The sequence below is a fragment of the Pezoporus occidentalis genome, unplaced genomic scaffold, assembly GCF_034315485.1.
Source record: "Pezoporus occidentalis ecotype Australia unplaced genomic scaffold, CSIRO_AGI_Poc_V1 ctg257, whole genome shotgun sequence".
Classification (NCBI taxonomy): Eukaryota; Metazoa; Chordata; class Aves; order Psittaciformes; family Psittacidae; genus Pezoporus; species Pezoporus occidentalis.
In genome coordinates, this window is record NW_026914469.1 from 606021 (window position 1) to 631088 (window position 25068).

General features: G+C 39.8%; 1 protein-coding gene across 3 annotated transcripts in view; it reads left to right on the forward strand.

Annotated features, from left to right (window-relative positions):
* RUNDC3B (RUN domain containing 3B) overlaps positions 1-25068 on the forward strand; it is a 54219-nt gene continuing 29151 nt past the window's right edge. Inside the window, exons 1-5 of one of the 3 annotated variants that reach the window (XM_062623668.1) lie at positions 1-138; positions 6676-6858; positions 9596-9711; positions 20558-20691; positions 24413-24498. In XM_062623668.1, the coding sequence (XP_062479652.1) occupies positions 20662-20691; positions 24413-24498 (116 nt within the window). In that variant the 5' untranslated portion in view covers positions 1-138; positions 6676-6858; positions 9596-9711; positions 20558-20661. Of the gene's footprint in view, positions 139-6675; positions 6859-9451; positions 9471-9595; positions 9712-20557; positions 20692-24412; positions 24499-25068 lie in introns of those variants that run through there. The other 2 variants (XM_062623667.1, XM_062623669.1) reach the window with 2 other exon arrangements.

Below are 25068 nucleotides of genomic sequence, written 5' to 3' on the forward strand. Positions count from 1 at the left end.
CCAGCCCCGGCAGCTCCACCTGCCCCCCGCGGAGATGGCGTCCCTCGGCTTAGGGGGGCTTAATGTCTCCGCCCGTAGGAAGAGCGTCCCGGCTCGCAACGCCGCGGTGGAAAGGAGGAACTTGATCACGGTCTGCAGGTGAGCCGGCCCGGCCCTGTCCTGTCCTGCCCTGCCCCACCCGAGGGGACCGTTCTTAGCCCTCCCACTGCCCTGACCGCTGGTAGGGGATTGTTCCGCCTTTGCTACCGGCGGCCGCCCCGGGGCGGGAGCTCGGGCGCAGCCCGCCCTGCTGGGATGTCGGCCTGAGGGGTACGCAGCACCGGGATGGGGCATCCACATCTATCCTGCTCCTCATCTTGCCGCCTCCATCCTGACTCAGCTCCCTTGGGAGCCTTGGCGTGTCGGCTGGCCGAGGGGCCGGGGCACACCTGGCAGCGCCGTAGGCACACCGGCCAGTTAAATGGTCTTTTTGGGGGGGAGGGGTTTGTTTTAGGCACCTTGATTGTGTTCCTGGGCCAAAGGTGGGTGCTGGAGCAGTGTTGAACTGGAAAGAAGCTCTTTACTGTGAGGGCAGCCGAGGCACTGGAACGGGCTTCCCGAGGAAGTTACCAATGCCCCATCCCTGGCAGTGTTCAGTGCCGGGATGGATGGGGCTTTGAGCAACCTGGTCTAGTGGAAGATGTCCCTGGCCATGTCAGGGAGCTGGAACTAAATGATTTTTAAGGTCCCTTGCAGCTCAAACCATTCTGTGAACTGAGGTTTTCATCTTCACGCAAATAGCTTGGTGTTGCGTCGATGTCTCTTAAACTGACGCGCTATGGCCGCTTTTAAAATACAGACTTTATATGTATTGGACGTGAAGTGAAACCTAAAGCAGCTTTTCCAAGCTGTTGTTGAGTGGCTAACGGTGTGTTCTTGTTAACGCGCTGGTGTCGCAGGAGCAGTCCTGAGGAGGCTTCTGCCTTCAGGGGATATTTTTATCTCCATAATCTAGATCAGGAAATCTGCAGTACGGGCTAGATCTAGTGTATGCAAATGTTTTTTTGTAGCATTTTAGTGCTGAGCTTACACAAGCTTGATAACACTTCCCGTGCAAGCGTTTCCACTGCCGTCATTGTTGAATTCATGCAGCGTTTCCAAGTGTGCAGTACTGACCCATTACATCATGGCAAACTTTTAAATACGTGGATATGCTGGGAGCAGGGACCCCGTCAGTTCACTTGTTTCAATTCCTAAATTTTTAAGTTATCAAACTAATTGGAATATTATCTGGAGAAGGTCTTAAAGAGACTCATATGAGCTATAATATTTTAATTCTTAGAAGTTTTAATTATGTACTACTTAATGCTGCAGTAGTATTTAAAAACAGTTTAGGACTTCAAAATCTTCCCTTTTTAATTTTTTTTTCTCTTTTATTGTATGTTATTAATGGGTTTTCAGAGGGTAACTGTATCATCTGGCTACTGAAAGGAATTTGCTTTGATGTTCCTGCAAGTCCTAGCATCTGGGTTTCAGAGTAGCATCAGTACTATACTGCCTTTTTCCCAGGCTATTCATGCTGACCTCTACTCTTGCTTGTGAAAAAGATATACAACAAAAACATAGAAAAAGAAGGTTTTTACCAAACTTGCCAAAGCAGATCAAATAGAAGTTTTCAGTTTCATTATTCCTACAGAGATACAGACGTAGCCAGTCTGCAGGCTTGGGAAAACAGTGGTTTTATCAAGTAATGACATGAGTATAAAGGTTATAAACAGTTCTTTTTAAAGGTGTATATCGTATTCTATGGAGCTTGCTGTTTTTCTCTGCCTCCCCCTTTGAGAGAAACTCTTCTGTACTCTGTGCTGTTACAATTTATTTTTCAGTTTATTTCATGTCCTTGTCCTGCACTTGAAATGATGTTGTAACACATTTAAAGAGCCTTAGAAATCTGAGGAAATTTAGTCAAATACATATGAAACAAAGAGCTATTGAAGAAATTACTTGAAATTTGTGTATTTTATTATTTTCAGTGAAAATGTAATTTTGCTGTATCTTTACAAAACATGAAGTTTCTAGTTTGTAAATGCACCTTAAAATTTGGAAAGGATGATGAGGAAAAAAAATTTGTGTTATTATGATATGCATACATTTATATACTTTTGTATTCTTCAGCCATTGTAAGAGTAAATGTTTTAAATATTTCTGTGCTTTACCATAGTTATTAACATGTTCTCTTATTATTTAAAAGTGTTATTTGTTAGGAATAGCCAAATCAGTGTCAAAGCCAGTAAGATAATAGTCCTTTCCAATCAAAATCCTGTGAGAATGTGAAATACTTCTGGTAAAAATAGCTTCAATTAATTGATTCAATTATATTTGGATTTATATGGCTTGCTATGCAGTGAAGGTGAGAGAGCAGAAGAAGGATACTCCTCTGGATTGCCATCTGTTAACAGTCTGTGATAATTTAATGAAGTATTTTTGTTAAAGCTTCAATTTAGCAGATTTTTACTTAATAGTTAAAATGGACTTTGGTTTTTTAGTCTTTTCTTATACTGATGACATCTAACTCCTTGTGTGGAATGGGTAGTTTCTTACATTTACAGCTTTAATGAAAAAACCTTTTCCTTCCAAAGTGTTGAGTAGCACTGTAGTAATGGAAAGTAATGTCGTTAATTAAGTTTCATAAACCAAATGTATATGAAAATACATGTGTTTGTGTAACTGCACAGCCATGATTTAAATTGAAACAATTTTTAGTATTTGAATAAGTAATACATGATCTAAGCTCTGTCTCTCTCCATACCCTTTTCCCTGAAGTTTGATGTCTTCCATTTTTAGTAAGTGCTCTTGGGTGTTGAGGCTGTTCTAGGTTCACCTTGGTCTAATCTAGTCTTCTCTAAGATTTGTACATCCATGTAGAGACAGAATCACCAAAAAAAAGTAGAGACAAGCCTTGGAAGTGAGGGTCATAGCTTAAACACAGATTGTTAACACAGAATTAAACAATTGTCAGGAGATGTATTTTTAAAATAGTGATTTTGCTAATATGCAGAAGAGGAACACTGATATTGACCTTTAGCTAAACTGTCTCTTTTCATGTCCAAGCCATGTCCTCTAGCATAAGGGATATTAGTTTATAATCTTGAGGTTTATTCTATATGAATAGTTTACAGTCTTTAAAATGGCATTTTAATGACATTTCCTAATTGAAAGCTAAATACATGCAGCAGAATCCTTCCCTTCATTTGAAAACTAAAGAGGAGCAGAATCTGACAATGAAAAATAAGAAATTCATGTACCAGTCAATTTTTCTGCCCGTTTGCTATCTGATTAGAGACTTGTTACTGTTTTGGAAATAAGCCTGTAGACCTGCGATGTATCCACAGAAGGTTTGGTTTGGGTCTGGAGTTACTAAAGAAATCTGGGAGCTCTTCTTGTGCATCTTGCAAAACAGTGAAGAAACCATCCCAAAAAGATTCCTATAGATCTTTCTTATTTGAGCACGTTTCCCTCTTACATAACTTGGAAGGTCTCTTTAAGGTGGGAGGATGCTACTGTTTCTACATCTTTTTTTTTTTGGCTCAAGCAAGACTGAATTAGTGACAGAGAATGTAGAATCTAATCTTATCTATGCAAGAATCTGAAAACAACTGAATTCACAAGGGTAATTTAGAAACATTGATATTGGAATTTGTCCAATGACAGGTACCGTATGAAAAAAAAAAAACCCAACCCTAACCAACTCTTTTAGTGACACAATGGGAAATGATTGGATAAAAGACATTTTTTTAAAGGAGTCTTATAGTAACGGGTATTGGAGCTGCATCACTCCTCTGGTCCCAGTCTACCAAAAGGTTCATCTTAGAAAATGTCGTTAATTTTCAAGCCATTTTACATTCCTGTGCCCTTTTGTTACAATTTGTGTTAACCTCTGAAGAGTAAGTAGGCTGTTGCTCTAGAGTGCGGTGATGCTGTGTCAGCAGCCCAGTAGAGGGAAAGTGAAGTTGGGAGCATGTCGTGGTTTAAACCCAGTCAGGTAATTCGTTCGCTCACTTCCCCCCCTTTCTTGCCCTCCCCCTGCTCTCGGAGGGACGGAGAGGAGAATCGAAAAGAATGCAACTCCCACGGGTTGAGATAAGAACAGTTTAGTAACTAAGGTATAACACAAATCACTACTGCTACCACCAATGATAATAATGATAAAGGAAATAACAAGGGAAGAGAATACAACACCTCAGCACCAGCCGACCGATAACTTGCCCCCCTCAGCCCGACCAAGCTCCGACCGATACCTCCTCCAACCCTGCCGTCTCCCAGCCCTTCCGGCTAACTCCCAGTTACCTCCTGGGCATGACGTGCTGTGGTATGGAATACCTCTTTGGTCAGTTTGGGTCAGGTGTCCTGTCTCTGCTTCCTCCTGGCCTCCCCTCCTCCCTGGCAGAGCATGAGGCTCACAAAGTCCTTGGCCAAACCAAAACATCGCTTGTTATCAGCTCTGTTCCCGAGCTGAAAGTCAAAACATTGCACTGCACCAGCTACCAAGAAGGGGAAAAATGACTGCTACTGCTGAACCCAGGACATTATCCACCCCTTATTCCATACCATTCACGTCATGCTCAGATCCCCCATTTTCAATATACTCTTATCTTAGTGCATGGACCAGTCCCTATAAAGCTGCTGAGTCCATCTGGTCCATGATGTCAGGCTCCATCTCTTGTAACAGTCTTCCAGAGCAGGAGAGACTGTGTGCAGTGTTCACACTCGTGAATAACCTGGGCAATAGTGTCCATTGCTAAGTCCACCCCTCGATCATGAGTCCATCTCTGTGTTGCATCTCTGCTCTGATGGCTTGAAGTGCTATGGGCCAACCAGGCTTAAAATAATTCACTGTCCCCTTAAGCAGTTTCTGCAGCTTGTTGCTGGGGACTCCATACAGCTGCCTTCCATCTCCGACGCTTCCAAAGCACTGGAGGGACCCAGGGGACTAGATACTTGCCCATACTGTCACACACACCCTGCCACTCCTGGCTGTGAAGCCTTGGGGAAAACCTCTTGGTCCCCCTGTATTGTCGTCTAACCCCAGACAAGACCCAAACCTGACTCTGCTTAACTTTTGAGATCAGACAAAATGGTCGTGGGTAGCACACACTCTGTGTGTGTGCCAGCATGCTGATCCCCATCACAATCAGCAGGCAGGTCCCAAGGACACCCAAAGGCCATTCAAAACCTTCAGAACTCTCAGTTGATGCTGCTGTACTTGTCACTGGGGCTGGTGTAGCTGCTGTGCTTGCCGGCTCTGCCACCGCCAGCTTCTCTTTTCCTGAGTCCAGCTCTTCCTCCTCTGCCTTGCTGGGAAATGCTGCCTGGTCTCCTGCATCCTCCTGGGGCTCGGCAGGCGGCTTCCGGGGAATGCTCTCGGCCGTCGCGAGGCTGGGCTCGGCCGCGGGGCTCGGCTCCTCTGCGGGGCTCGGCTCCTCCGCCGCCTTCTCCCGCTGCTCGGCAGCCGCTTCCTTCTTCTCCTCGACCGCCCCGACCTCCTCCACCGGCAGCCGTCCCCTCGCGGCCTCCGGCCCCGCTCCCGCCGCCGCTTGGTCCCCGGGGCCGCTCTCCCGGGCCGGTTCGGCTGCCGCCGGCTCCCGGGGCCGCTCCCCCTCGGCTCCCCGCAGCCTCACGAAGATGGAGAGTAGGGTGAGGGCCAGGACGGTGAAGAGCAGCCGGACGGCCAGGTACAAGTCCACGGCCACGTCCGTCCCGCCCTGCAGCTGGAGCCCGCCCGTATTACAAGCCATTGCCATAAAGCACAGTGAGACAAGAACCTTAGCCCAGGCCCCATACTTGATAAACACTATCACAGCAAATACCGGCTCTACGTAAGTTACAACATTCTGAAGCTGTGAGATCAAGAGAAACAACTCTGAGAGCCAATAAATCGTCATTGTGATGAGTGACTATTAATCCAGTCAAATCTGTCGTTATCTCAACCCTTCGTGCCCCACGTTGGGCGCCAAAAAGAACTGTCGTGGTTTAAACCCAGTCAGGTAATTCGTTCGCTCACTTCCCCCCCTTTCTTGCCCTCCCCCTGCTCTCGGAGGGACGGAGAGGAGAATCGAAAAGAATGCAACTCCCACGGGTTGAGATAAGAACAGTTTAGTAACTAAGGTATAACACAAATCACTACTGCTACCACCAATGATAATAATGATAAAGGAAATAACAAGGGAAGAGAATACAACACCTCAGCACCAGCCGACCGATAACTTGCCCCCCTCAGCCCGACCAAGCTCCGACCGATACCTCCTCCAACCCTGCCGTCTCCCAGCCCTTCCGGCTAACTCCCAGTTACCTCCTGGGCATGACGTGCTGTGGTATGGAATACCTCTTTGGTCAGTTTGGGTCAGGTGTCCTGTCTCTGCTTCCTCCTGGCCTCCCCTCCTCCCTGGCAGAGCATGAGGCTCACAAAGTCCTTGGCCAAACCAAAACATCGCTTGTTATCAGCTCTGTTCCCGAGCTGAAAGTCAAAACATTGCACTGCACCAGCTACCAAGAAGGGGAAAAATGACTGCTACTGCTGAACCCAGGACAGAGCAACAAAGGGAAAGAAGAAAGCTGCTCTAACTCTACCTGCATGGACGTATTTTCTTCATATCTCTTGTGTGCTTTAGACCTGACCTTTTGTTTCTTGACTTTCAGTCCCCAAGTGGTTCCACATAGGAGCCAGGAGCATAGGCTTTCTTTTCTGGGAGGCCATACACTGGAAACAACATGTGAGGCATCTGCCATGATTGAGTGAAATTGCTCACTTGATGCTTACAGGGTAACCTTTTTTTGAAGGCATCAATAACTTCTACATACCTTAAATCCTTTTTCCAGTCTGTGTGGTAAGCATGGTGAAGTGTGAATATCTAACATGCAAAATGTGCTTCTGACTTTAAATTTAAGCTTAAGATAGGAAGAAGGAAGTAAAAAAAAAAAAACTACAGCAATAAATCCACAAAAGTATTTGCATAAGATATTTTTTATATCTTCCCAAAATATTTCTGGCCAATCATATTTTGCCTAGTAGCACTGTTATTTCCCTGGTCTATGGAAGTAAGGTGTACATACTTGCCCTCTCTGTCTAGAAGTTCTAAAAGCCAGTTTCAGCCAAGCTTGACATAGGTTTTTGGTGACAGTGTAGAGTGATGGAAATTAATATTCTGTGGGGTGCATGGTGGCAGTAATGTGAGCACTTAGAAAAACCACCATTAATGATGCCTTGGGTAACATGGTTTAGTGTGAGGTGTCCCTGCCCATGGCAGGGGGGTTGAAACTAGATGATCTTAAGGTCCTTTCCCACCCTAACTATTCTATGATTCTATGAGCTGTTAGACTATCTTTTCTAATCAGACCCTAGGTATTTAAAAATTGTTGTATCCTTAAAACTAGATATACTCCATTTGAATTGTGGGATGCTTTAAAATAAAAAAAAAAAAATATTGCTTATCTTGATTTTTAGAAGTGTATGCGTGAGTTGCTCTTGAGTGTTTTTTCTTTAATGTATCTCCATATATGTGAATATGTATCCCATACAATATTAATTGGTGAACTTTTAAGTAGGACACCGAATAGAGGAAAAATAGGCATAGCTGCATATTATGCAGCACTTTGTTTTGCAGTTTATGGATGATAGTGTCATGATCATGTCTCTAGTTTCAACATTATGTTATTATATATAGCCCAGTACATTATACTGCTAACTCACCTCTCTCTTGTGTAGGTATCTGTGAGTGAGTGGTATGCTGTACCTTCTCTTTTACAGACCAGCACAGTGTGGAAGAAGTCTTCTTGCCACAGTTAATACTTAGTCATGGCATTGCTATATTAATTTATTTTTCAAAATTATAGATAATTTCACAGCTCTGGTATGGCTTTGAAGAAAAAATTATTACTGCCATTAGGGTAGTCAGTAGCAATGATACTGACTAGGTAGAAATTTACTGGTGGGCATCCATGTCTCTCACTCAAAATTGGTTAAAAACGTGGAGGAGTTAAAAACTGAGTCATAACTTGGCACTGCAGAAGAAGCTTCCTCCCCCACCCTTCTCACTCTTGATTCCTGTCCTGCCAAAACCACTATAACAATAGAAGCCTGCAGGGAAGGTAGGATGGAGAGTCGTTTATTCAGAAGTTTACTTAGTACGACATAATTGAGTTGAAACTCTTGAAATATATGTCAATTCAGTTTGAGCCTAATTTCATTTAGTAAATGAGCATCAGGAGGCTGTGCTGACTGCACTCAGGATGCAGTGCAGTTACTTTTATAGTACAGAGATGTTTGAAAATAGTACTGCTGGTTTAAGGAGTCTCATTCCTGCCCGTGCCTATATAGTATGCTGCTTCTGCAGATGTGCTGTAGAATTGCTTTGAGATGCTGTGAAGCATTATTATGAATGTCACCATGTTTAAGAGTCATTTTATCCCTCTTTTCTTCAAGTACTGGAAATCTAGATCAGTTCATAGTGAGCCCCATAAAAAGTAGAACTGGCACAACTGAGGGAGCAGTGTGCTCAGGTATGGGATCTGAGAGGCTGAGTGGGAACTTCCTAAGTTGCTACTGTTGAAGTTTGGGTGTTGTGAAAACTACCACTTCAGGCTCTAGTATGGCTCCATTAATACATACAGGGATTGTAGCAAGAACCGCAATAAATGCCTCAAAGTAAGTGTTACTTACAAAGTTGAGGACATGTGAAACTTGCCTCGAACCTAAAAACTGAAGAACCAAGGAACTGAAGAAAGGAAAAATGAATTATGATTAAAATGGCAAAGGCAAGAGAAAAATCAATTTTTGTCTTATTCTTCAAGTTTAAACTAGCTGCTCCTGAATAAAAATGAACTTGTGTAAGTGCAGGTGTAACTAAACACAACTAGCTGGCTAGTTGACTAGTTACACCTTGTCTGCTTTTTACTGTGGCTTGATTCAGCCTTTCCAATTTCAAATGTTAGATCATTTGATAACTTTTCTGGCATAATAATGAAGTAATATGGTGCTGAATGGGGATTACCCCCATTCACGGGGAAATCAGCCTGAGTTAATGCACAGAGTTAACGGTGCATAAAAATTAATTAGTTTATAAAATGTTTGGATTATTCTTGCTAGGCTCAAATTACAGTGTTTTCATAATAAGATGAAGTTTATATTTCTGATTCCTGGACATGGAATTTGGGAATAAAAGGAGTGTTGACAAAATATCAAGCAAAAATCATGGTGGTTTGGGGTTGTAATGAGAAATTGATGTTCGGTACTTTATGAGTACTGGTTTTCTACAGCTTTATTACATTAGTTCAGAGAAGAGGAAAATAATTAGCCAATTTCTGTGTAGGAAGTGTGGTGATTTTTGTTTTCTTTTTTTTTTTTTAAGGCTTCATGCCTAAGACCAACAATGATGATGCTATTTCTCAATGTGGTATATATTTACATTGCTCTGACTGAACTTGAAATCATCAAGGTAGTTTTCTGGTTCTTTGGTCATTTGGTTTTTACAAACTACAGAACTATATAGAATTACTGTTCTGCTTTGGAGGCCCAATAGCTATCCATATGATTTATGATTGTCCTGTACTTTTGCTCTAGGTTTTCAGTCAAGACTCTGATTGACCGTTCCTGTTTTGAGACTATAGATGATACTTCCCCTGAATTTAATAATTTTGCAGCCATTCTGGAACAGATTCTAAGTCATCGACTGAAAGGTATGTTAATTAACTTCCATACTGGTGATATGAGAAGTTGTTGATACGAAACCACTGCACATCCGTAGAAACTCCTTGATGCTGAATGAAAGTGTTTCTTTTCGTTGTCCCTTTTCCTGTCCCTTTGTTTTTTGGGGTTTGGGTTTGTTGGTTTTTTTGTTTGCTTGTTTGATTGGTTTTTGCTGGTTTTCTGTTCCTTTGCCGTTGCCTTCCTGATCTTTTGCATTACTGTGGAAAAGTAAAGGAAACAGGTTTTGTGAAACATGTTTCCAGTGTTCTTTTTGGAAGCCTTCTCAGCTGGTAATTAAGTAAGTGAATGTTGCCATGGTGCTGAGTGCTGTCTGCTTTTTTATGATAAGGCTGTGTCCTAAGAGTCTGAGTCTGAAAGACAACTGTAGCGTGTTCTGCTTTAACAGAAGCTATAGGGGAGCGTATCTGTGATGATGCTCCTTTTTCATTCTCCCATTCCTGCTTTTGTTGCCTTCTTTTCCAGACACTGTGTTTAAGCCCTTTAATTTCTGTCCCTCATCCCCCTAGTGAAACTGTTTTTTTGCTACTGGAATGTAATGGGTCTGGATTAAATTGCTTTTGAGAAAGGTCAGTTGTTGATTTCCCTCTTGTGTTGGAGTCAAATGTTGTTCTAATTCAAGAAAATGTCTGTTTGTGTTTTCTGATTGTTCTAGAGGAAGCTGCTTTGCTAAAAGAACAGAATGTGCCTTAGCAGTAACAGTTGTTAGAAAAGGACTTGGGAAGCTTCTCCTCATTCTCAGTTCTGTGCACAGTTTCTGAAATTATTTAAGGATTATGAAGGACATCATAATCGTCTAAATATAGATGTGTAATATGACAATCCACGTCTTTTCATACTTTTTAATATTCATAACTAAGCTTTGCGAACAATATTGTGTGTAGGCTGACATGAGTAGCACAATTACTACCTGCTGTCATTCTGTCAGAGAAGGAAAAAAAAAATCACACTGTGGGGTAGAAACCTAGTGTTTGTCACATTGTGACAAAGATTATTGAAGTAATTATGGGTACTTAGCAACTTGACACTGCATGGAAATTGCTCTGTTTTCTCCTTCTCCCCCAGCTTCTGTGATGTTTGAGCAAAAATCATGAATTCTCCCCCTCCCCCACCAACATTCTTTTGCTTCACAGCCTCTTATTCAGGACAGGCAGTTAGAAGAAGCCTTGAGAAGTTGGCAAATGGGTTACAAGCAAACGGAATTTACAAGTTAAAAATTACTGCAAGTAAGAAATGGATAAAATAAAAAAGCTGAATTGTTGTTTCAGTCTTCCCCGTGTAATTACTGGTATGAATTTCTAAGTTTGCAGAGTTAGATAAAAATAGGGAAAAAGGCAGCAACTTGTGCATTGGATTTCGAACAGAGAATATTTTGGTAATAAGCTAGATATTGTGAGTAATTGTTTTACTCTTTTAAAAGTTGAAAGGGAAATTGAGGAAAAAATGTACCATGGCAACTCAAATTTTAAGAAGATATATATTATACAAAACTGGGCTTGAAAGAAATTGTGTTTATTGGTGGAAATCATTAATATATTCTGAGTGCATACTTTATGTCAGTAGGAACACACTAAAAGCAGACTGGTGAGGGTGGCAGGTTATATAAAACGTTTTAAAGCGGGCAGAACATACATGATCTGCTTTTCTGTAGTAAGATAAATGGCTTCATTGTATCAAAGTTGTCAGTGTATATAAACAGATGATCCAGATTTGAGAATTTGAGTATATAGACCTTTACTTTCTTAAGGCCAAGGCAAATAATAATTCTTAATCTCTAATTTCCTTTGGAAGTATTGAGTGAGGAAGGAAAAATAAAGATTTAATTTGTATTGTAAAGGACTAAGTTTACTTTTATTAGAAAATTTTACTGGCAACTCTTTCCTGACATTAAATGTAAAATGTTTGTAAGGAGCATAGCATAGTCTTGATGGAATATAGTGATTGTTGCTGCTTATTGGTTTCATGTTGAGACAGGATCCAGACAAAACAAAATGGAAGGAAGAAGGTTAGCCATTTTAAGAGGAAAAGTGTTCAACTACAGTGATTAAGACTTTATGCTTTTCCTGAAACTATTGTGATTAGAATACTGAAATAGTAGTTTTTCAAACCTCATCCTCATGGCTATTCTGCTAAAAATGCCAGTTGAGCAATATGAGCACCATTTTTAGATGGATTTTTTGATAGGTAACTGATCTGATGTTGACAGTTTCAAATAGCAAAAGGGTCAGGAACAACATTCATGGTGGTTTGGGTGGCTTTGTTGGCTTTTTTTTTCTTTCAAGAATAATTGAAGAATTGGAAAGTACCTTAGGAAGTCATCCAGTTCTACCTCTTGCTCAAAGTAAGGCTGTCTCAGATTGCTCACAGCATCTTCCAGTTGTGTTGAAAATCTCCATGATATTTCTTAAACTCAGTGCACTTTGCTACAGAAATGTATTCCTCCTTTCCCCTCCCACTGTGGTTATGTTTTCCTAATGCTGGCTATGGTCTTCACCAAACCCTGTGATGAGCCAGACCAGGAAGTCAAACAGGCAGAAATCTAATGACTTTCCCCATGTATGAACTTCTTTAACCCAGCTGCTCATTTTCTTAAGTGTGTTTTAAATGTGGTGTTTACTTAGTCATAAAATGAGGTCAGCATAAATATATCAGCTTGTACAACAGAGATCTATGAATGCTACTTGAGTGCAGGTATCGTTTCATGTGATTCAGAAGTCTTAGCACATACTACACCAATATAGTTCCAAAAAAGGTAACATAATATGCCGTGGCCAAAAGGCCACATCTGTACTACCTTTGAGTTGCATATTCACCAATGCCAGCAAGTGGCAGTCAGTAATAGGCCACTGTTGTTAGAAAAAGCAGTTTGGCTCACAACCTATTTTTTTAATTCCCCTAATGAAGAGAGAAAGAGAGTTTGAGTAAGCTGTATCAACTGTCTTCAGGGATTACAAGCCATTGACTGCCTTCTGCTCTAGAAAGTGGAGAGGTATTTATCCCCATACTGTATAATACTGTATGTGTAGTATACCTGGTGGTTCCCAGCGATGCTGGATTTATTGTGCATGCAGAGTAGGCCAAATATCATAATGAGGGGAATAAAATGCATGTATTTTTCCTGTAATTAAAATAAGATGTGTGGTATGCCTGCTGGCAAGATATAGAATCATAGAATAGTTAGGGTTGGAAAGGACCTTAAGATCATCTAGTTCCACCCCCCCCGCCATGGGCAGGGACACCTCACACTTAACCATGTCACCCAAAGCTCCTTCCAACCTGGCCTTAAACACTGCCAGGGATGGAGCATTCACAACTTCCCTGGACAACCCATTCCAGTGCCTCACCACCCTTAACGGGAAAGAACTTCCTCCTCATATCCAATCTAAACTTTCCCTGTTTAAGTTTGAACCTGTTACCCCTTGTCCTATCACTACGGTCCCTAGTGAAGAGTCCCTCCCCAGAATCCTTATAGGCCCCCTTCCGATACTGGAAGACTGCTATGAAGCTTCCACGCAGCCTTCTCTTCTCCAGGCTGAACAGCCCAAAATTTCTCAACCTGTCCTCATATGGGAGGTGCTCCAGTCCCCTGATCATCCTCATGGCCCTCGTCTGGACTTGTTCCAGCAGTTCCATGTCCTTTTTATGTTGAGGACACCAGAACTGTACACAATAATCCAAGTGATGTCACAAGAGCAGAGTAGAGGGGCAGGATCACCTCCTTCGACCTGCTGGTCACGCTCCTTTTGATGCAGCCCAGGATACGGTTGGCTTTCTGGGCTGCAAGCACACAGTGAAGCCGGCTCATGTTCAGTTTCTCATCGACCAACACCCCCAAGTCCTTCTCCACAGGGCTGCTCTGAATCTTTTCTCTGCCCAACCTGTAGCTGTGCCTGGGATTGCTCTGACCCAGGTGTGGGACCTTGCACTTGGCATGGTTAAACTTCATGAGGTTGGCATCAGCCCACCTCACAAGCGTGTCAGGGTCCCTCTGGATGCCATTCCTTCCCTCCAGCCTATCAACCGAACCACACAGCTTGGTGTCATCGGCAAACCTGCTGAGGGTGCACTCAATCCCACTGTCCATGTCAGCGACAAAGATGTTGAACAAGATTGGTCCCAACACCAATCCCCGAGAGACACCACTTGTTACTGGTCTCCAGCCAGACATTGAGCCATTGACCATAACTCTTTGTGTGTGGCCATCCAGCCAGTTTTTTATCCACCGAGTGGTCCATCCATCAAATTGATGTCTCTCCAATTTAGAGATAAGGATGTTGTGTGGGACAGTGTTGAATGCTTTGCACAAGTCCAGGTAGATGACATCAACTGTTCTACCCTGTCCATCAGTTTCATAGCCCCATCATGGAAAGCCACCAAATTGGTCAGGCAGGATTTCTTCTTAGTGAAGCCATGCTGGCTGTCACCAAGGACCTTGTTGGTTTTCATGTTCCTTAGCATGCCATCCAGGAGAATCTGCTCCAAGATTTTGCCAGGCACAGAGGTGAGACTGACTGCTCTGTAGTTCCCCAGGTCATCCCGTTTCCCCTTCTTGAAAATGGGGTTATATTTTCTTTTTTCCAGTCATAGGGAACTTCACCTGACTGCCATGATTTTCCAAATATGATGGCCAGTGGCTTAGCAACTTCATTTGCCAGCTTCTTCAGGACCCGCAAATGGATTTCATGAGGTCTCATGGACTTGTGCACCTTCAGGTCCTTAAGATGGTCTCAAACCAGGTCCTTTCCTACATTGGGCCTAGGGTCTTCATTCTCACAGTCCCTGCATCTGCCTTCCAAGACTTGGGTGGTGTGGTCAGAGCATTTGCCAGTGAAGACCAAGTCAAAGAAGTCATTCAGAACCTCAGCCTTCTCCAAATCCAGGGTAGCCAGTTCTTCCGATAGCTTCTGGAGGGGGCCCATGTTGTCCCTAGACTGTCTTTTATTCACAGTGTACCTATAGAATCCCTTCCTGTTATCTTTCACATCCCTAGCCAAATTTAATTAGCTTTCTTGACCTGGTCCCTAACTTCCTGGACAGCATCCCTGTATTCTTCCCAGGCCGTCTGTCTTCGCTTCCACCTTTTATAAGCCTCTTTTTTTTTCCCTCTGAGTTTCCTCAGCAGCTCCTTATCTGTCCAAGGAGGTCTCCTGGCCCTCCTGCTGCAATTACTTCTAGTTGGGATGCAACACTCCTGAGCTTGTAGCAGGTGATCCTTGAATATCAACTGACAGTCTTGGCCGCCCCTGCCCTCTAGGGCTATATCCCATGGAACCTTACTAAGCAGGTTCCTGAAGAGGCCAAATATTATATGGTAATATTGGACAGGACAATCAGAGATCTTGAAAATATAGGAGAGAAAGAGTAACAGAAAAAAAGATGAATAATTTCTTTTTTTTTTTATTCCTTCTGAGGAGTAAGAATTTGCATGGGTTTATAGTGCAGCAGAGAGTGAGTGGTATGCTGAGTGAATACAGACAATGTATTTGAAGTTCTCTGGACTGAATAAGACCTATAATCCTGAAAGGGATTTTACAAATTTTTATATAAATACATGTGAGTTTGATAATCTCTAAAGCAAGCTGGGTGATTTCAGGAGCCATGTTTTTCCCCGGGTAGTTGTTTGGAATTTGTTCCTTTCTTAACTGTTCTGTACTGTGGAGATGAAGCTGTATCTTGTAGTTGTCTTCATGTTCTTTTGTTTTCACTGCTGGCCACAGATGTTTCAGGTGAACTTCCTGTAAGTGTCCTTTTTATCAGATCACCTATATAAATATAATTAATGCAGAAAGGTAGGGACATCAGTAGGGGTGCTCAGCAACAGTTCTTAGGATTTTATCACAGGTATATATATCCTAGCTGATATAAAACTGACATCATTTCAAAGTGATGTGTATATTTACTGTATCAAAATTTTTGCATGGTTTTCAGCCTTTTTTATCACTTTAAACTAAGTTACTATTGAAGAACATTAACTATTGTAGATGTTTATGGGCATCACCTATAACATTTCTGAAAACTGTTGTCATGCATTTGTTGACTTACTATGTTTTCACTGTAATATCCCTTACAACAAAATGTGTTCATATCTAAACTGCTAGCCAGTATGCATGCTTAGAAATATTTTTGGTGTATAAATTAAATTCTGCCACTGACAATGTATATGGCTCATCTTGCTTGTGACTTCTGTAATTTTGCACTTTATGGTTTCCTTGAATTTACTTGCCAACTATACATTTGTTTGGATTTAACACCATAATGACACAAACCAGTATGCTGTGCTGTGTATGTTGACACTCACAAATTTGTGTGCCTTTTTTTCCTGAACATATTTTTGAGAGGTATTATGAATACCTCAAAAGCTTCTGCTAGGATAGCCCATCAAAGCTGCTTGTCTCTATCTGATCTATGTTATTCTTAATTTTTAGTAACTGTGGAGTTTGTTTGCTTGTTTTTCCTTTTAGAAAACTTCCTACAAATAGTAAGCTTCTATGGCGGTAGTGATGCTTAAATAGAAAGATAAATTATTGTCCTTTCTTCATTCTATAAAATGTTCTCGTTTCGTGCATCATCAGGAGTCTGCTGGTAGTAACAGTAAATGGCTGTATTAGTGATGTCATTGGTAAATGTCCAGTTTTTGCACTTCTTCATAGTAAACTGAATTATTAAGTAATTCATTTCTCAAGCAATGAAAGACTTTTCTTGTATCTGCAGTGTGCTATTTATCTCTTCCCATATGGTTTTTAGTTTATTTATTTTTAGGAGGGAAAAAAAAAAAGGCAATTACTACTGCCTACTATTTCATGGAGTCTCTTTAAGCAATTCTGATAATTTAGGCATAAACAGTGCCTGAAAGGAAGTGCCAAAGGGAGGGGGTATCAATTATGTCTGCTTGTAGATTTAGGCCACAGGTGAAGAAGCAAGTTCTTTGTGTAAGGTGCAGCTTGTAATGCTGCTCATCATGAGAGAAACAAATCTGCTGGATAAAATAGTTAAGGTAATGGTGATACAGTGGGGGTAAAAAAGGTAAGGCTAAGGGTATAAGAGCTGAAGGCACTATGGTCATGAAAAAAGAGTCTAAGCATATAGCTGTGATGGCCCTTTATTTGGTTCTATCAGTAGAATAGCTTTTGTTACTAGATTTAATAATTATATACACATATTACTTGGTTTTGGCTAAAAGGAAATAGTAGGGCTCTTATGTAATTTGTGGTTTAGCTCATGCTCTTCTGTATGGAGAAGAATCTTAAATGCATTTATAATTGTCTTGGAGGTCTGAGTTTATGAACTACTGTAAATTTTTATTTTTAATGACCTACTCTGTAAAAGAAAAGAAAAGTTATCACAGAAATTCCTCAAAGGAGTAGCAGGCCAGTTCATTACCATCCAGTTGTGTTAAAACTTTTTTTTTTTAGTGGAATAGAAGAATTTGCTGTGAACTAAATAATACAGGGAAGCCTGGAGAAAACCTGCGTCGAATTTAAAGCATCCTACTCATTACTACTTCGCAACTGTAAAACTTTGTAGATGTGAAATTGGACTGTGAGTAGTAATCGAACTGTTTAATGTCTTGTATGTAAAGAGCTTCTTGGGTGTAAGAAAAGGTCCACAACAGCTGGCATTGCGGATGTTTATATCTGGTAGTCAGACTGGAGCAGAAATGACCTGATACAAATAGGTATGTAGCAGTATTCAAAAATGTGGTGAAATAAAGAATTTTCACAATATTGTTTCTATTTGCTTTGCAGTTCTGTAAACAAGAATTGAATTAATTTGAACAATGTTTAATATTAGACATGCAGCTTCCATGTTTACGTGGCAATTTTGTTTGGCTGACAAAACCAGTAACATCTTTACTGTTAGAATAGCTGTTAGCTTGTGTGTCTTTTGATGACATATAAACTTCATGGTGAAGACCACATGCTCTGTTCTTTGGGCCTCCCAGGAAACTTATTCCCGTTAAAATTTATATATGAATTTGAAATCACAGAACAGCCCAGGTTGTAAGTCACCTCAAGAGATCATATGGTCTAACCATCTGTGGGGAAAGAAGCCTAGATGAGATGATCTGGCACCCTGTCCAGTTGCATCTTGAAAATCTCCAGCGACAGTGACTACTACATTCCTGGGAAGGTTGTTCCAGGGAAAAATTTTTCTTCCTGTAAAAAATTTTCTTATGTTGAGATGAAACCTCTCCCGGTGCAAGTTCTACCTACCCATTGCCCTTTGTTTTCTCCATGTGGCTCCTTGTAAAGAAACAGCCTTCATCCTCTTTGTAGCAGCCCTTCAAGTACTGGAATACTGTGATGAGTTCCCCTCCAAGCCTTCTGTTCCCTGGGGAGAAAAGACCTAGCGCCTTCAGTCTTTCCTCTTGGGGCAGGTTCTCCAGCCCTTTGAACATCTTTGTGCTCCTCCTTTGGAACCTCTTCAGTATGTCCATGTCTTTGAATTGTGGGGACCAGAACTGGACCCAGCACTCCTGCCGCAGCCTGACAAATGCTGAGTAGTGGGGGCTGTTTGATTCCTCATTCTTGAGAGTTCTCATGGCTATGTGCATCGAGGGCCAAATAGAATTTCATATGTTGAAAGCTTTTTAAAATTGTAGTGAATCTACTGATTATAATATATAATATACCTATTATAATACCTTATATATAATATAAGCTGTCTTATGTAGTAGTTCTTAAAATATATTCACACTATTCTCAGTCTTTGCCAACATCTTTCTGTGTATGGAATGATTAAGGAAGGTTTTCTTCAAATGGCATTAATTACCAAAGTGTGGGCAAGGTTTAAGGTTGTAGGGAGAAAACGGTGAGATCCGGATGCTCTTGGTTCACAAAAGGTCCTGAGCTGGCTTGAGTTTCAGGTGAAGACAATTTCTACTGAAGTCTGAAACCCATCATGCCCTCTCACAGAGCTATTGTATCAGTATGTTGCGATTATGGCCAGCTTACTACTTTCATCAGTGTAAGGCAAATAAATCCTGTGTGTGCTGGTATGTATTTCTGTTATAAAGATATTTTTTATATAAATGTTGTGGTTTTCAAGTGTTTATTTGTGAAAATAATAGCTTTGAATTAGTGACTTCTGAAAACTATAGAGTGAAACTGTCCTTTTCTTACATATACTCTGTCCTTAAGATAGTTAGAAAAAAACACAGAAGTTGTTATATGGTATGCTTGCATTTATTTGCCATTATATGCTTGAACTGGAATTGGTGACACCAAGTCATCTTCATGCTTAAATTGCATTTAATTTTGCAGGTATAATCCCTAGGGTAGAAATGTTTCTAATACGGCAAAGAATGTGAAAAAATCCGTAACTTTTAGTGTTAAAATGCCACTGAATTTTTGTTGTCTGCTGTGCTTGGCATTACAACAAAAGTAGTTTGCTATACTGCTTACCTTGCAGAAATTTTTATTTTACGCCTTAGAATTGAGAAGATCTGAATCTACTGTAATTGAAGCATGCTGGGATTTTGTTTTACATTTGGTATATTGAGTAGTATATATTAATTATTCCTGATACTTTTTTACAAGTCTTCTCTCAAACTTTGAATGTAGTAAACAAATCCATGTGACAAAGTTAGCAGATGGACCACAAAGTCAAGTTACTTGGCACCCTCTAGGGGAAAAAAACCCCACCACTTGAATGTCTTAAGATCATATGGGACAGATCTTTGACACTAATTATGTTTGAAACGAAGATAAGTCATGCTAGATAAAAATATTCTTGTCATCATGTGTTGGCATTTTTATTTTTAGTATGCATAATTTGCAGTGTGAATCTAATATATTTTTTTCTTGAAATCTGAGCTTTCTAACAGCAAAAGAATTAGAAGCCTTTCTGATAAACTAGTAAAACTTCCAAGTACAACTCAAGACTTAAAATAAAATTAACTTAAAAATTAGATTTCATTTTATACAGAGAAAAGGTTTGCACATGCATAATAATAGGAGTCACCAGAGGGCAACGCTCGTCTTAATTTTTACATACCTGTTCAAAGTTATATGCTGTTCAGGCTGAAAAATGGGGCTGAACTGTTAGGTCTGTGGTTAAATTCCTTTTGTATGTGAAGGTTGCAGGTAGTATGTAATTTCCCCTTTCATTTCCTAGCTGCAATACATTGCAAACTGGAAGGAAACAAAAGCACAACCCAAAAAACGGATTTTGGTTAAAGCTCCAGAAGATACATTGATTTGCTCAATTTATTTTGGTCAGTTTCCCAAGGAATGTTCTTCTGTGTGTATTCCAAATAAATTGTAACTGCGAAACATTTTTGATCATGCATCAGCTTCCCTTTCAATGAAAGCACATTTTGAAAAATTCTAATCCCTTTCTAAAAGGAGATAACAGTATCACAGCAAACAGTGGTGTATATATATAAAAACATTTTTTAAAGAACAAAACTCTCTTTACTTGATTGTATTAATGAAATACATGCTTCTACCTAAAACAAATAACAGAAATACTTATTTTATCTCCTTTTTAAGTTGGAAGACAGTGTACCCTGTTATGATGTAACAAGTCCATGAAGGACTCTTGAGTATTATTATAGCATACTAACAAGGAAGAAAACAACAAAATACACAAAAGCTCCAACCTTCTTTATCTGCATCGGTCTGAAACCAGGGTGAGCTGCATAATGCAAGTATTTTTTACACCTGCAAGCCAGTTTTCAGTAGGAATTTATGGACTTGGTAGTATGAAATCCTGTTGGTGCAGGCAACCTATAGGGAAGTATTTGAATTATTTTTATCTCCAGTAAGCAGAGAGGGAAGTTCATCAATCTTTACATATCTTGTATTTTGATTTAAGGTCAGATCACCTGGTTCGGCTATGAAAGTCCTCGTAGTTTCTGGGACTACATTCGAGTAGCTTGCCGAAAAGTCTCTCACAATTGCATCTGCAGTATTGAGAACATGGAGAATGTCGGTTCTTCTAGAGCTAAGGTAGGGAAGAGAAAGGTCAAATTGACTTTTTTTTGTTACATTGTTCTGTGTAAAGTATAGCTGACATTTCTGTACCCAGAAGAAAAACATTACCAACCTTGCCCCACAAAATTTTTCATTGTTTGAAATAATTATTTTTATATGTACCTAGTAAATAATTACTTAAAAAAAATTTAAATCTGAATTGCCTTCGCATTTTTGAGCTTACATAGTTTTTTAAAAATGCAGTATGTTGAGGGAAATTATGTATGTGTGGAAATGCCTTGCAAATACTATTTTAAAATTGTAGAACTGTGATTTCCCCTCCTCCCCCCAACCTAAGTGTAATTTTATTTTGTATATAATTCATGCATTAATAAAAAAGGTGTTATGAACCCTTGAGTTTGCTGGTGTCATTGTGCAGGAAGCCTTTCATAGATTTATTTGCTAATAAAGATTTTAAAGGATGTATATAGAAATGAAATCATAATTTCTGATTGTCAGTATGATGGAAACATTAAGGAAGTAACAATTTAATGTATTTACATGCATATGAACTGAATAGGAATGAGCTTTAAATTGATGTATCATTAAATCTTAATGGTGCAAGACAGCATACACAAACATCTAAAAAAAAAAATTAAAAAAAAGTACTATTAGAAAGAGATTATGAGTTCTTTTTACTAGATTGGAATACTTTTCAGTAGCTTGTATTTCTGTGTGAAGAAGCCTTGACTGATAACTGAGAACCTTCAGACTTGAAAGCATAAGTAACATAAAAGGATGCATAAATTAGTGTTCTTAATTCTTGTTACTCCTAAATGAACTGGAATCAGTTGTTTGAAGAAGTATGCAAACTGTGTTCTATGTATGTTTTAAAAATCTTCCAGGTTTATTATACTCTGGATTATTAAGAGTTGGTGTCATTGGTGAGGTGGAAATATTTAACTTGTTATAAACAAATAATTTGTAGGTTGTTGGGTTTTTCTTTCAGGGACATGACTGTACAATTTAAATTACAAGTATTTACATAACCATATTTTTCTTCATTAAAAGATGATGCTTAGATCAAGCAGCACCATGAATCTCGTAGATCTTTGAACAGCTGTTCTAATGATCCATAGTATTGCAGAACAGCCTGTTTGCAATGTCTGCTATTGCTCCTTTTTTCTTTTGCATAGACTCAGTTTTACATTTTATATAGTAAATGTATATGTAATCTGCATAAAAGCTTTCAAACACTTGAGATTCTGTGGCAAAAAAAGCTGGTTTTCCTATTGACTGGTTATTATTATATTTTATTGACTGGTTTTCCTATCCGGAATATTACATGCTTGTCCTATCACGCAATGTACTGGAGTATTAGACTGATAATTTAAGTCATGCAACTTTTCTTGCTTATGTTGAGATCTGAAAATTCAGATAATTTGGAGAATTTATTTTCAAATACTTTCTGGAGAGACTTATGTTCTAGCATGTGATGATTATGTTGATTATATTCAAGATTTATTTTAATGATATTTCTGAATTCCAAGATTTTAATAGAGATGAGTACTTAAATTCAGCAGATAATAAAATGTAAAGCTATTTTCTAAAATACTCCTAAAAATAAATTCAGAGTTTTCTTCTACTTTGTGGATAAGGCCATGCCAAATAGTAAACAAAGAAGGTAATTCGTGCAGTGTGGAGAACAGTGTTTAATTTTTGGAGGTGTGTGCAGAAGTATTTTGTCTGTATCTGAAAAGGTTGGAGACATGTCAACACAAATACCAATGGTATGCATCAGTTTTACTGGTGGTCCAAACTGGAGCTGTTAGTAAGGCTTTGCCAGTGCTACCATAGCCATGCTTTCACTGGAGCTACATAGTCTTTAGTCATTAGCAAAACAGAATCATCAGGGTTTGACTATTTTACTCGTGTTCATGCAACATGAGTTTGTGCAAACCTCATGAGGTTCAACAGGGCCAGCTGCAAGGTCCTGCCCCTGGGTCGAAGTAATCCCAAGCACAAATAGAAGCTGGGGGGAGAATAGACTGAGCGCATCCATGAGAAGGACTTGGGGGTGTTGGCTGAGAAGCTCAGCATAACCTGGCGGTGTGCACTTGCAGCCCAGATAGCCAACCGTGTCCCTGGGCTGCATCAGAAGAAGCATGTCAAATGCCAAGGGAGGTGATTCTCCCTCTCTACTCCGCTCTCGTGAGACCCCACCGGCAGTACTGCATTCAGCTTTGGGGCCTCCAACACAAGAGGGACATGAACCTGCTTTAGCAACTCAAGAGAAGGGCTGTGAAGATGATCAGAGGGCTGGAGCACCTCTTTTATGAAAACAGGCTTGAGATTGTTGGGTTTGTTCAACAAGGAAAAGAAAAGGCTCAGGGGAAACTTACAGCAGCTTCCCACTACCTAAAAAAGCCTGCTAGAAATCTGGAGATGGACTTCTCTGAAGGGCATGTATTGATAGGACAAGGGGGAAGGGCTTTAAACTGACAGAAGGTAGATTTAGGTTGGGCATTAGGAAGGAATTCTTTACTCTGAGGATGGTGAGGCACTGGCAGAGGTTGTCCAGGGAAGTTGTGACTGTTCCATCCCTGGTGTGTTCAAGGCCAGGTTGGATGGGGCTTTGAGCAGCCTGGTCTAGTGGAAGGTGTCTCTGCTCATGGCAGCAGGGTTGGAACCAAATGATCTTTAAGGTCCCTTCCAGCCCAAGTCATTCTATGATTCTATGTTCTAAATAACTGCAATGTAAAGGCAGCTGTCCAGATAAACTTCCTTTTAATTTTGATGTACTCTATGTTAAAGTTTTTGCTGTGTTGTGGGTATTTATGAAAGTGATTTTTGTTTTTGTTATTTACTTCTATCTCATCATAAGTTTGATTTAGGTCTATATAAATTTGATGTAGGATTATAATCTACTACAGGTGGCTTTAGTACCATGTCTGTAGCGATACTCGGCTAGATGTCAGTAAGGGCCAAATGTATTAAGCACAAAGACATCTTATTACTTAACTATTTTTAAGTTGATGTGGGTTGCAATAAATGTTCCTGGTGCTCTTAAAGTGACAATCATAATTATGGCAGCCACTTGAAATGTCTTTTTCCTGTAAACTACAATCCTGTGCACTAGACCTCTAAATACAGTGCAACACACATTCCTAAAGGTTATCTTTGAAGCTATTGCAGTTGTTCATAGAACTGTTTTTGGCCCCTTAGATTAGAGTTAATTCCTGTATATCATATACAGCTTCTGTAATGATGCCCTTACTGAGGGGGGAAAAAGTAATTTATTTTTTTATTGATCCCACAAATAGTTGAATGAGCAGAGAGAATTATTTTTTTCTTAAAACACCTTGAGGGTAAGTTACTGATGCTTTATATTGGAAACAGTTTGGTTACTTCCAATAGCATTGTCTTTAAAATGGAAAGCTTTTTGCCATGATGTGTTACTGTTCCTACCACTTATGCACATGAGACATTAAAAAGGCTGGATTATATAATTAAAGCAATACCCTTCCTCCACCTTTAAATTGTTGATAACTTTATTTTATAATGAAGTTGATTTGTAAGAATACTTTTTTCTTTTCATTATCACTGTAATGAATTAGATCTTAGCAACTATTTCTGTTTAGTGGTGATTTTGTTAACAAGTTCATTTCACCCAGATAAATCAACTGTATTCATTTTCACATGGAAAATCGTTTCATTCTGTAATATTTAGGTATTTGATGTCTGTTTCTTCTTGCAGGGTCGAGCCTGGATCAGAGTAGCACTTATGGAAAAGCATTTGTCTGAATACATTTCCACAGCTCTGAGAGACTTCAAAACAACCAGGTCTCTAAGACTCCTATTTTTGCAGTATTTTAGCAAATGTTTCGTAAGTTGTATTGGGTTTAGAAGTGCATGTTACACTTGATTTGTATAGGAAAGGATGTCACTAGTAAAGGAGCTGTAACACTGTAAAAGATATCTAGAGTTGGTGTGAACTGACTGGATGTTAGCATGGGTAAAACTGCAAAATTAAAATTCTTTGTGATTTTAAAAATGTGGAAATAAGTCTGGAATTCTTGAAAGGCCAAAAGAGAAGGAAATGTCTAATTCTGAAATTGCAGTGTGATAAAGATAGGAAAATGTAATGTTCCTTTCAGAATTAGGTATGGTTGACAGAAAGTCCTAGAGATTCAGTAAAAAATAATTTTTATAGGAACATTTCTTGAAGAAGAAAGGAAAATAATTCCATGAACCTGTTGAGAGACATAGAACAGAATTAATGATCAGGCATAGCATGGGGATATGTATTGTAATACGAAATTTCTGTAACATTTTATTTATTTATTTTTACCTTCTAAGGGTAAAATCTGTTACGTACAAGAATATGTGTTATGATAGAAAATAGTCTGCCAG